This window comes from Sinocyclocheilus anshuiensis, unplaced genomic scaffold (assembly GCF_001515605.1).
Source record: "Sinocyclocheilus anshuiensis isolate Anshui unplaced genomic scaffold, SAMN03320099.WGS_v1.1 scaffold68, whole genome shotgun sequence".
In the NCBI taxonomy this organism is placed as follows: domain Eukaryota; kingdom Metazoa; phylum Chordata; class Actinopteri; order Cypriniformes; family Cyprinidae; genus Sinocyclocheilus; species Sinocyclocheilus anshuiensis.
In genome coordinates, this window is record NW_015555741.1 from 1,528,858 (window position 1) to 1,541,859 (window position 13,002).

At 33.2% G+C, this 13,002-nt stretch overlaps 1 protein-coding gene across 1 annotated transcript; it reads right to left on the reverse strand.

Annotated features, from left to right (window-relative positions):
- Positions 1 to 436: 436 nt before the first annotated feature.
- On the reverse strand, positions 437 to 7,228 carry LOC107673292 (tryptophan 5-hydroxylase 1-like). The gene is made up of 11 exons (XM_016466825.1): positions 6,934 to 7,228; positions 4,352 to 4,489; positions 4,074 to 4,257; positions 3,884 to 3,984; positions 3,735 to 3,802; positions 3,459 to 3,655; positions 2,698 to 2,833; positions 1,898 to 2,024; positions 1,713 to 1,808; positions 1,492 to 1,625; positions 437 to 1,362 (listed from the first exon to the last, which is right to left on the reverse strand). Exons 1-11 carry the CDS (start codon positions 7,027 to 7,029, stop codon positions 1,188 to 1,190), a joined length of 1,452 nt encoding a protein of 483 aa, XP_016322311.1. The 5' UTR covers positions 7,030 to 7,228; the 3' UTR covers positions 437 to 1,187.
- Between the last annotated feature and the right edge of the window lie 5,774 nt (positions 7,229 to 13,002).

Genomic DNA, 13,002 nt, shown 5'->3' on the forward strand with positions numbered 1-13,002 from the left:
CCTATCAGAAAGGACGATAGTATTCAAAGAAAAGGAAATGAAGTACAAAAATATATAAAATATATATAAAAATATAACAGTTGTTATTTTTGACTTAGTCACGTGGTGTCTGTTTCTTTTCTCAGCGCAGGTCAGGATAAACCAATCACAGGCGTCTGAGATCACATGAGATTAAAACGTTTATAGATACTACTACTACTACTACTTGAGCCGCTTTCCATTTATTTCTCAGGTAAATACACTTGTATACATAGAGTTATAGGATTAAAACATTTTACTTTCATACACATATGTGTCCTATATGACAAATAATGTCTTGATATTTGAATAAGACTATTTCGGCATTTGAGCCGACAAGCGCCCCTCAAGAGCACGATTATTTGTACATTAGAACATGAAATGTAAAGAAGAAAAAAAGAAACTGTACACTTACACCATATGACATTTACAGTAGAAAAACAAATATTTATTTTATTATAAGCATATGAACTCTTTAATAATGTCTAGCAATAAATGTCTCTACATCCTAAACCTGAACTGATAGGCATACTTCGTTCAGAGTTTCTAACGAATTACTTATAGAGATGCTAAGCATTCGTTTGTAACTTGTAAAAATATGCTTCCATGTCCAATGCAATATTTACATGCATTTTAATAAATACAGAGTATTCCAGGTCCTACTCCATGTAGACATCCATTTTAAATAAAGAAACAATAACACATAGCATACACAATGTTTCATAGACTCACAAAGATACTGTTTATATACTAAAATATCTATAAGACAGTATCTCTGAATAGATAAACATAAGGAATTTGAAATGACATAAATGCAAACTGAAACCATCAATATATTAGCAGACATAAATTTTGCACAAGACTAACGGTCACATGTGTAGCCTTAATTTAACCTAAACCATTGTGGTCACTTTGCATAAATACCACCTTGTCAAGTAGAAATCTCACATAAAATACAAGAACTCCACTTGCAAGCATTTAGCACAGCTTTTGTTGATCCACGTATTTAATCAAACAAGAGGCAAGCTAATTATATAAACAGACACAAGGATTTGTCTTCGTTTGGTGGGTTTTCATGCCATACATGATTTGGAGAGTGAAGTACTGTGACAAAACAGATGAACTGGTACATGAAGTAATGGACGATTTGCTGGGAAATGTTTCGTTTTTCAGACTCCTAACTGTTTGTTTAGCCTGCTTAGTGCATCTCCAATGATGTCCAGCTCATGTCTTAGTTCTTCCACCACGTTGTTGATGCTGGTCGTGTCCTTCAGAACATCTACGCTCTGTGTGTACGGGTTGTAGCGCACTGAGAATGGCCTCTTGATGGTCTTTGCAAACTCCCTAAAAATAAATTCAATTTTAAATGCAAATTATAGTGCTAAATACTCAGATGATATATGCAGTAAATACTTTTTAGCAAATTTATCATCATGTAATTCACTTTAAGAATACAGTTTAATTTTCTATTACCTCATTTTGACTTTTGCTTCCTCGAAGGTGTCTGAAACAAAGTAGACATCCTGAAAGGTGGTGATGATGCACTCCTGTTTGCATGTCACATTGGGGTCAAAGGGCAAGATCCTGGCATTTCCTGAGAGTGCATGCTGGACAAAAAGGAACGATCATCTCTATTTATAAGGTGCAAAACATGCATTATGCATCATGTAGAGAAAGCTTTTGTGGTTCATTACCTTCAGCTCACTGATGGAGGACAGCAGACCGGCTCCATAAGCTCTCAGTCTCCCTTCTTGCTTACAGAGGCCAAACTCCACAGTGAAGAAATAACACTGAAACATAGAATGGAATTGTTAATAAATATGTATTTGTAGTATATTTACATAAAAACACTCAAATCTCAAGGCCTGTCATTACTTACAGTGGCGAGTTTCTGTACAGAGTCTTCCGATGCTCCCAGTGACGCGAGACCGATCTCCTGACTGAACTGAGCAAAGCTGGGCTCGGCCAAAAGAGGGACATGTCCAAGAAGCTCGTGACATGTGTCTCTGAAACAGACAGACACGTTCACATGATCACTTGCTCAGAGTAACAATTCCTGTATCAGTACAGTTCTTTAATTATAGCAAACAAAGATCAAGTCGGTTGCACATCTACTATAAAAATCTTTTTTTTCAGTGAAATAAACAATTTATATATTATATATAAAAAAATATGTATATATTGTATTTTTAATATATAGAGATATACAAACATGTGTATATAAAGACAGATATATGAAATATAAATGTTAAATATAAAAAAAATATTTTATATACAAACATAAATTACAAAAATAAATTATATATGAAGCACCAAACAGGAAATAATTATATAAAATCTGAATATATAAATGTAAATTGTGAATATATAGAAGTAAATCTGAATATATTTATAAATCAGAATATATAAACATAAATCAGAATATATAGTTATAATTCTGAACATGTATATATACATATACTGTGTATACACACACACACACACATACATAAACTGTAAACACATTTAATATAAAACAGAAAAACATGTATTTTATATAGTGTGTATATATAAATGTATATATATATTTTTTTTTTATTTGATATAAATTTGATATCTAATATCCTTTTTTGTAAATATATTCGAGTGACAGTCATACCATAGTTATGTTTGCTAACATTTGATTGTTTGTGTACTCACGGCTCGGGTGTGTAGAGGGGGTCTGAGCTGTGTCGCACATACTGAGTGCAGTGAAACACACGGAAGGCCAGACCTGCCAGGAAGTCTCGTGGGGAGAGATACCCAGCCACAGGCCTGATGGTGAAGCCGGTGCGCTCTGAAGCAGTTCATAAAGCAATGTTATAGAGAAAAGAGTCTATAAACCCTGAACAAACCAACAATTGAAGAACTGACGTCCCTTTCTCTCACCTTTGAGGAAGCGCGAGACGTCCTCCATTTAAATCAGAATATATAGTTAGAAATCTGACTATATAAATGTAAATCTGAATATTTAGTTATAAGTCTAAATTTATATAGATACAAATTGTGATATAAAAGTGTAAATCACGAATATATAGAAGTAAAACTGAATATATAGCTTTAAGTACTTATAATTCTGAATATATACATAAAAGTTGCAATATAGCCTATAGATAAAAAACTGAATAAATAAATGCAAAATATTGTGAATTTGTTTTATGTATAAAAAATACAAAATAGAACAAATATGTATATAATGTGTAATAATATACAAATGTGTATATTATTTGTAATACTGAGTGCAGTGAAACACACGGAAGGCCAGACCTGCCAGGAAGTCTCGTGGGGAGAGATACCCAGCCACAGGCCTGATGGTGAAGCCGGTGCGCTCTGAAGCAGTTCATAAAGCAATGTTATAGAGAAAAGAGTCTATAAACCCTGAACAAACCAACAATTGAAGAACTGACGTCCCTTTCTCTCACCTTTGAGGAAGCGCGAGACGTCCTCCAGCTGCGGGATGTTGTCCTCACGGACGTCACAGTGTTTGATGAGCAAGGGTAGGTTCTTGAGGTACTCGCGGCAGGCGTGTGTGGGGTAGAGTTTATTCAGCTCCCTGAACACCACTCCCCATGTTTTCACCTCCTCCTCCGTGAACTCTATACGGGGAATGGGGTCTCCACTGATGGAAGGGCCAACATTTAATTAGACTTATATTAAATGTGTGTTACTCTTATGTTAAAGTATATTTTAAAACTCACTGTTTGTAGCTCATAGCCAAGTCTGCAAAATACTTCCTCCTTTTGCGATAGACGTTGTCCTTGAATCCCTGTCGTAACAGAATCATAACAGTGAGCAACATGATGACATCGTACTGATGCGGTAATCGAGATGAAACGTTGCCACTTACTGGATGATCCGCATCCAGGTCTGATCCGTACATCAGCACGCGGTTCGCACATTTATCCAGATCTGAAATCTTCTTCGGGAACCACGGGTCGTTCTCCATCTCTGGAGAAAAAACCAACAGTCAAATATTGAGTATTTGTATAGTAGTTTAAAATGTCACATCTGTCTGATATTGTCATTCATTCATGTACCGCTTTCTTCAGGCAGGCGGTTGTCAGGCGCGTCCATCTCGAGCACGTTCACGTGTTTTCTCAGCAGCTGAAGGATCTCGTGCAGCTGCTCGCGGTTGCTGTCGCAGTCTACGAAGATCTCGAACTCTGAGTTGCGCCTTTTGGATTTTCTGGACTCGATGTGCACCAGGTTGACGTGGTTTTCCTGTTGATTTATATATGATGGTTAATGTTATCCTTTTTAAATCAAGTAAAGGAATATTTAAACATGCAAGAAAATCGGTCTTGCAACCCTTCACCTGGAAAAGTTTTAGTGCCTTGACAAGCCCACCAACTTCATTCTTCAAGGAGAACACAACAGCAGCCCGGCCTCTCTCTGTAGACGCGGTTTTGTTGTCTTTATTCTCCTCGATCTTTGGAAAAGCAGATTTGTTCATCTGTAAAACACAGGCAAAAAACATAAATAAATGTCAGATGAGGTCAGGTAGAATTAGGTAATCAAAGGTAATTTGTAAAGCTGAAAATTATATAGGATCCCCCCCCTTCATTTATTGTTTCACATGATTTATGTGTAGCATCAACATCTTCAGCTCACTTTAAATCCAACCCTAAGTCATGTGCTCATGGCTTGTCAATCAGATCATGTGGATTAAAGTGTGTGGTAAACAACACTTAATCCCTTTTAAGGCCACACTTACAACTTTATTTGTATTCGTCTAAAGGTTTTGAACTTTCCTGTTAAGAGTGCAAAACTTTAGAATCATGTTATAAAACAACATTAAAAAAAAAATAAAAAGAAATAAATAATAAGTTATAATATAACTTATAATAAGTAGTTTTTATAAAAATAAATAATAAATCAATTATATACACACACACACACACACACACACACACACACACACATACATACATACATAACATACATAGATACATACATAGCTAAATTATATATTAAAAATAAATAAATAAATAAATATAAGTTTTTGTGAATTTATTACAGCGATAGCCATACTATCATAATTTATAGGCATTCTGTCATTTCTGCTCATTTTTTTTTCAACACTATTAGATTTAGAACACTAGTTTCAACACTATTAGATTTAGAACACTAGTTTCAACACTATTAGATTTAGAAGTGAAATTCAAAGTGGTCAAAAAGTGCAATTAACTTCACTGCAGGATGCCACTTTGATTAGACTGTTTTGAGACAGCAATTAAACTCCGATTTTAATTGTAGTCATTTTTACAGTTTGTAGTTTACACATTAAAAAAAAAAAAAAATTACTAAATATTGGTCACTGAGGGGTTCGTTTTTAAATAATCTTAAACTACAACAAACTCCAGTTGCGAACAGGTCATCCGATTAAAGGTGCTGGTTCCTGCGTCAGTTCAGCACCGTGGACAGCGACAGTCATCATGACCTGCTTAACATAAGTACCAGCAGAGGGACGCTCCGCGAGCCCTGCCCCAAGGTTGCAGACGTGGGATTAAGTCCAAGAAATCACACCGATAATTATGATTAGTGATATAAGAAATATATATGTATATGAAGTACATACATCCATGCGCATTTAAAAAATGTTTACATATTTTTACGTTAACATATGTAATGTAAATATTTAAATAATTTATTTAATTTATATATTTAAATAATGTAAATGTTTACATATTTTAAATTATATGTTATGTTGTTTTACATATTTAATTACATTTATTGCTTTTGCATTTCTGAAAATCTACCGAGCACGACAGAATGACCATCACTCCTTTAATGGCAACAGAGTTCAATCAAAAATGCCAAAAGGTGTCTAGAAAATCTTTAATATTAAATAAATAACTAGCATCAAATAGTATTAAATAAATAAGTAATACATAAATTAATAATATTTAATGTATAAATAATATTTGCATTTAATATTGAGTCATATAAGAATTAATCATTTAATTTCTATGAGAGAATGACAATCAGCTCCTTTACTAGAAATTCATACAAAAATGCCAAAAGATCTTTAATAATCTTTAAACAAATAATTAGCATGAAATAGTATTAAATAAATAAACAATTAATTAATTAATTATAATAAAATGAATAATCTTCTCATTTCATACATTAAACATGCATTGCTTTTTATTTAATACTAAGCTATATAATAATTATTCATTAAAAATGTAATTTAATTTATAAACTTAAAAAAAAAAAGTTTAATTGACCCTCAAACAAAGCTTGTCGCCTACTGACCATGTTTCTTTTATCGCGCATGTGGGAGAGTAATCGTCCCTGTCCTCGTCTTCCCGACAGCATTAGTGAGTTGACCGTCAGTTCACCGTCTCGGTTTAACAAAGATGGGCCAGTGTCTGTCGTCTTAAAACAATCTCATTTGGACAGCGAGGAAGCCTATTATTAGCACCCTCTTGTTTTAATCTAACACTGGGATTAGGCTGCAATTAATCACTCTTCCACGCACATCTCTGTTAAGTGTATTTAATTTGATGCATCTTTAGATTTGGTGCGAGGAGGATTGGAACATCTTATTGCTAACGGTGTCAAGCATGGATGTGTGAATGGAGAGCTTTTGTGCACTTGAATAGCAGTGCACCATGGGATCTGTCAACTTCAGTTTCCTCCACATTTGACATTTTAGAAATCTATGCTTCCTGGAAATCTACATTTGGCATTATAAACCTTAAATAACTTTTTTTTTTTTTTGCATAGAAACTCTAGTTTTATATGAACCCCCACCTGTTGAAAACTTAAATTCTCACCTGAGTAACTATTATAAAAGGTAATATAATTATAAAATGTATGCAAATCAACCAAATGAGTAAATAAATAGTTTGCCATTTAAAATGATAGAAATAACGGAGAAAAAGCGCTTACCTCATTGTTAAGTTGCTTCTCTTCCAATGTCAGACCAAGGTTTATGGAGTCAAAAGATCTTCCTCTGCGCGGTCCCTCGCTTTTAGTTGAGTACATGCTGATGTTTCTTATTATATCAACGAGTTTGTCAGTCTTTTAACTGGATGTGCTACAATTGTTGTAATACAACGAGACTGTGCGCTTTGCTATTTATGAGGCTCTGAAGAGGGGGAGGAGGGGTGGCGAGTTAATCTTCCTCCTGGCAGCAAATGGAAAATGAGCAGCTTCTCACGTCATGTGGATATTCATATGAGAGACATACCTTTTCATATTCTCTTTGACGTTCTGCACACAAAAAGATCTGTGTGTGAGGAGAGCCGCGTCACTGGCAGGAGTTAGGAACAAAAACGCCCTCAGGACACCAAAAAGTCTTTCTTGAAATCTCTCTTATCTGTATGCACATGAAAAAACAAATATTATGAGAGCATAAGCCAGTCATTTTGTGGCCACACAATTGTATATGCTAAAAACACATTTTATTTTATTTGCAAATTAGTGCTGTCAAACAATTCATTGCGATTAATCACATCCAAAATAAAAGCTTGTGTTTACATAATATATGTCTGTGATCTTGATCATGCACACATTGTACCCACTCACGATACGTTTTATAAGACAAATTATAAAGGAAAAGGTGTTACTTTTATTATTGTTTGGACAAAATGCTGCACATTTCTTTGAGAAATTGAAATATGTCAAATAACAAATCTAAATTGAAATTTTATAACACAAATGAAAAAAATATAAACAAATTAAGGCTTTGCCTGGGCTCATTCACCTGTCAAGTTTGAGATTTTGGGCTTCTTGGTTTTACATAAAGTGTTTTTTCAGACTAGTGGAAAGAAAACATCCAAAAGACACTGTTAAGTGTTTCTTTTATAGCACTTTATCTATTTGTGTCAATAGATACAATACATATTTTAATATCTACTATATATATATATATATATATATATTATTTTTAAAAAGAAATTTTATTTGGCAAGGAATCATTTAATTGATCAAAAGTAATCAGTCAAAAGTGAATGTTACAAATGATTTCCAAGATACTAAAGACTGATCACATTAAAGTACATACATTTCATATTTAAAATTACAAATTTAAATAAAGTTTTAAAATACATGTATATTAAAATACAACATTTAAAAAAATCATAAATGTTTACATATGATTGATACATTTATATATGTCTATATGTACACACCTATATAAATATGTGTGTCTGTATATATAACGCAATGTATTATAAAACACACCCATACAGTGTATATGTCACGTTGCACACACACGAGGAACGAGGAGACGCTGGAGAATACTTTACCAAGACTTTATTTGCACCAAGGGAGACGAACACAGGAAGACGTTCAACAGCGGACAGAGAACTAGGGACACAATACATATTTTAATAACTACTATATATATATATTATTTTTAAAAAGAAATTTTATTTGGCAAGGAATCATTTAATTGATCAAAAGTAATCAGTCAAAAGTGAATGTTACAAATGATTTCCAAGATACTAAAGACTGATCACATTAAAGTACATACATTTCATATTTAAAATTACAAATTTAAATAAAGTTTTAAAATACATGTATATTAAAATACAACATTTAAAAAAAAATCATAAATGTTTACATATGATTGATACATTTATATATGTCTATATGTACACACCTATATAAATATGTGTGTCTGTATATGTATATATAACGCAATGTATTATAAAACACACCCATACAGTGTATATGTCACGTTGCACACACACGAGGAACGAGGAGACGCTGGAGAATACTTTACCAAGACTTTATTTGCACCAAGGGAGACGAACACAGGAAGACGTTCAACAGCGGACAGAGAACTAGGGACTGGGAACACTTTAAATACACACAGGAGGAGGGGATGACAAGACACACCTGGGAGCAATGAAACATCATGGGATATATATATATAAGATATTATGTGTTTATGTATAAATATAGATATATATAAAAATGTTTATATATTTTCATTTTATATATAAAAATGTGCAGGTGCCACAGTGTTTACCAACATTATGCAGCACAAAACAAAACTTTCATGCTTAAATGGAACACCGGAAGTCTAGTGTGACCAAAGGCTAAAACTAATTCTGACATAGATCACCATCTACTTCCAGAAGCTGTGATGTCCCACACGTGTCAGAGTTTGGGGTGTGTGGGCAGTGTGTAAACTGAGGAAAACCCACCTGGTGGAAGGCAAACAAACTCCTATCAACAGTACGGGGTGTGTGTGGAGAAGGCTGAGGACTGCTGCTAGATCAAAGCCTGAGCTCCAGGGGTCTGGAGACCACACGGATGCTGTGCTGTCATGACTGATGAGCGCAATGTCAAAGCCTCAGGAGCCTTTGAACAGATTTACGCCAGATGTGATGACAAACGAGCTGTGACAGACAGAAAGGTGAACACTGGGCAACATAAAAGGGAATCTTTGTACTGTATACTTGATTTTTGCATAAGGTGCTGTTCTAAATTCCATTCATAATTCATAAATGGCTTTTTTAGAGGTAGCAGCTCTAATTTATGAGTCAGTTAGGGCAAGATGAGGTCTGATGCGACTGAAACATTACCTTAGAGCTCAAGTGGGTTTAAACGGGTTCGCAATTATGTGTATGCGGCTGATAGTTTTAAAGATTCGTGCTGAAGATGTTTTGTCTTGTCTTGATAGTTTGGAGTAGGTTAGTTAGATGAAGCGAATTGATGTTAGAAATTGATATTTAACCGTGATTAGTCAGTCTCTCTCTCTCTCTCTCTACACAAAACGAGCTCAGTGTTAATTAAAGGAAGGGTTGGCTTACATTATGCAGCCTCTGGTTCTTTTGTGCTGTTTGTTCTGAAGAGGCTCTTAGCTGCAATGGCCAGTGAATGCTCATCGGTACACACTCATCTCATTACAGCTCACTCACAACCGCAAGACGTCTACAAACAGCCAGACCACACGAGTTCATTCTAACATATGTTTCATAAAGAAAATAATGCTTATTTTAGGACCATTACGATTATTTTCATTGTGATATATTCTTTTTTTTGCTTTCTGGATAGCTGAGCACATTTTATTCATTACAGTCGATTAAAAATATATTATGTATAATGTAATATATTAATATAATATAATAATGTTGTGTTACAGTAATGATAACTTGGTGAGAATCAAAAATTATGAATTAGCCACAACAAAGTTGAACTTCCAGATGCAGAATGCTTATTTTAGGACCATTACGATTATTTTCATTGTGATATATTATTTTTTTTGCTTTCTGGATAGCTAAGCACATTTTATTCATTACAGTCGATTAAAAATGTATTATGTATAATGTAATATATTAATATAATATAATAATGTTGTGTTACAGTAATGATAACTTGGTGAGAATCAAAAATTATGAATTAGCCACAACAAAGTTGAACTTCCAGATGCAGTATGGTAATGAGAATTTGAACAAAATATGCTTAATTTTCATGCATTTTTTTTTTATTTCAATTTTTTCCCAAATCATTAATTTTCCTAAAGCGAAACATAATAATAAAATTAACCGAAATATTTTGTGAAGAAAATAATTCTTATTTTAGGGCCATTAAAGCTATTTTCATTGTGACAAATTCATTTATTGATTTCTTAACAGTTAAGCTCATGTTAGCCATTACAATCAATTTAAAATGAATAAATATTTATAATAATATGATAGATTTTTACAGTAATAAGAATTTAATAAGAATCAGGATCGAGAATTACAAATTACATTCAGATTTTGGGGAAAAACATTCTTAATTGTCATGAAAATTGTCATGCAAAAATATTCCTGAAATATTTAATTTTCCTAAAGCAAAACTATACAATAATAATAACAACAATTACAATCAATTTAAAATGAATAAATATATATAATAATATGATAGATTTTTACAGTAATAAGAATTTAATAAGAATCAGGATTGAGAATTACAAATTACATTCAGATTTTGGGGAAAAACATTCTTAATTGTCATGAAAATTGTCATGCAAAAATATTCCTGAAATATTTAATTTTCCTAAAGCAAAACTATACAATAATAATAACAACAAAATGAACAGGAAAAAATATATGTTCCATATATTGTTTTGGGACCATTAAGACTATTTTCATTGTGACAAATTAATATCTTGACTTCTTGACAGTTAAGCATCAATCAATCAAATAAATGAATTAATAATTAAATACACACAAAGAAATGTTACAGTACTAAGAATTTAACAAGAATGAAAATTGAGAGTTACAAATTAGGGAATGAGAATACTGGGAAAACATTCTTAATTGTCATGAAATATGTCATGAAAAAATATTCCTGAAATATTTAATTTCCCTAAAGCAAAACTACATAATAATAAAATGAACAGATAAAAAAAATGTGTTTCATACAGAAAATAATGCCTGTTTTGGGACCATTTTCATTGTGACATTAATTTCTTGATTTCTTGACAGTTAAGCACATCTTAGTTATTAGAATCAATCAATCAAATAAATAAATACATAAAATGTTGCAGTAATGAGAATTGAATGAGAATGAAAACCGAGAATTACAAATTACATTCAGATAATGAGAATATAGGGAAAATGTCCTCAATTGTCATTTAAAAAAAACGTCATGCAAAAATAGTCCTGAAATGTTTAATTTTCCTTAAACAAACTACATAATAGTTAGTATAATGTCTTAATTATAATTAATAATAATATAATAATATTTTTGTCTTTATTATTATTATTATTATATGAAATATGACCTGGAAATATTCTCAACAGATTTTGCTGTAACCATTTTGATATCACATTATATTTTGTGCAGGCCTACAGCATTATTAGCACCTTCCATGTCACAATAAACATTAAAATAAGCAAAAAAATTTAGTATTTATGTATATACAAACAAGTTTGCCAAAACATTTCTGGCATTCCTTAAAGAGGCAGAACATCACAATCCACTTTGTGTACACAAAACCAGTGTGTGAGAGAGTGTAACTAGAGACAAGGGAAAGTGTGAGTGTGTTTCCCCTTAGCAGGTGGCACAGAGAACATGCCCATCCTAGACAGACCCGTGCGATAGATGAGTTTGGCAATCCACCCTAATCTCAGTAATGATACAAACTCCACAGTTCACATGAGGACACACAGTAAACCACTTACACACAAACACATTACTGGAGCAATGAAGTTTTCTATACTCAAAAAAAGTCCAATTAGATTTGACTGCTGCAATAGTACATAAAAGTAGCTTCCAGTCTAATTCTGTTCTCACAGATCTACAAAGAATTGGATGCACGGCATCTGCTGTATGCGAAAATCTGCTTTGCATTATAAATGAGTTCAGCTGAGCATCCCGATCAAACTTTTTACTGGAAGTGAGTCACTTAATGTCATGCTGTAAAAAAAAAAAAAAAACGTGCATATGTACACCGAGTCATTTGTTGTGCGTCATTGGTGTTGGAAGATGGTCATTTTAGGAGCTCCACCTCTGACAGAACAAACACAAAACATATGCTAACAGCTGAGCAACAGCAAACAGCAAACAGCCCACTGCTATAGGAGCACAGCAGATCCACTGGGAATTTGTTATTTAAATGGCTGTCAGCTTCAGGCTGAGAAATCACTCCGTTCTGATATTTCAAAGGCTGGGAGGGTCGCAGGTTCAACGGACCCTGTTTCCGTTCATGCAGACGGGCTGTCATTACTGATAGACATCAACCTGTTCCTGAAGGCTTCCTAACACTGGAAAAACACTTCTGCCTTTACACATTTACCACCTCAGGTACAAGATAAACAGGTTTAAAGGCAAACAGAAAGAAAGAAAGGAAAAGGATGTTATGATGTTAAAGCATGAAAATTGTCATTATTTACTCACTCATACCCTGCTTCCAAACCTGTTGTTATTTCTCTGTGGAACACAAACAGAATTTTTGGAGGGAGAGAGAAAAAAAATCCTTGACACTGCTTTAATTTCTTATACAAATATTAATAA

What these genes read in the sequence shown, in the direction of transcription:
- LOC107673292 (XM_016466825.1), bottom strand. Translation starts at nt 7,029, where the DNA reads ATGTACTCAACTAAAAGCGAGGGACCGCGCAGAGGAAGATCTTTTGAC. An exon ending in AGAAGCAACTTAACAATGAG is followed by an intron (nt 4,490 to 6,933) that starts GTAAGCGCTTTT and finishes TGTGTTTTACAG; the next exon opens with ATGAACAAATCTGCTTTTCC. An exon ending in CGTCTCGCGCTTCCTCAAAG is followed by an intron (nt 2,834 to 3,458) that starts GTGAGAGAAAGG and finishes GAACTGCTTCAG; the next exon opens with AGCGCACCGGCTTCACCATC.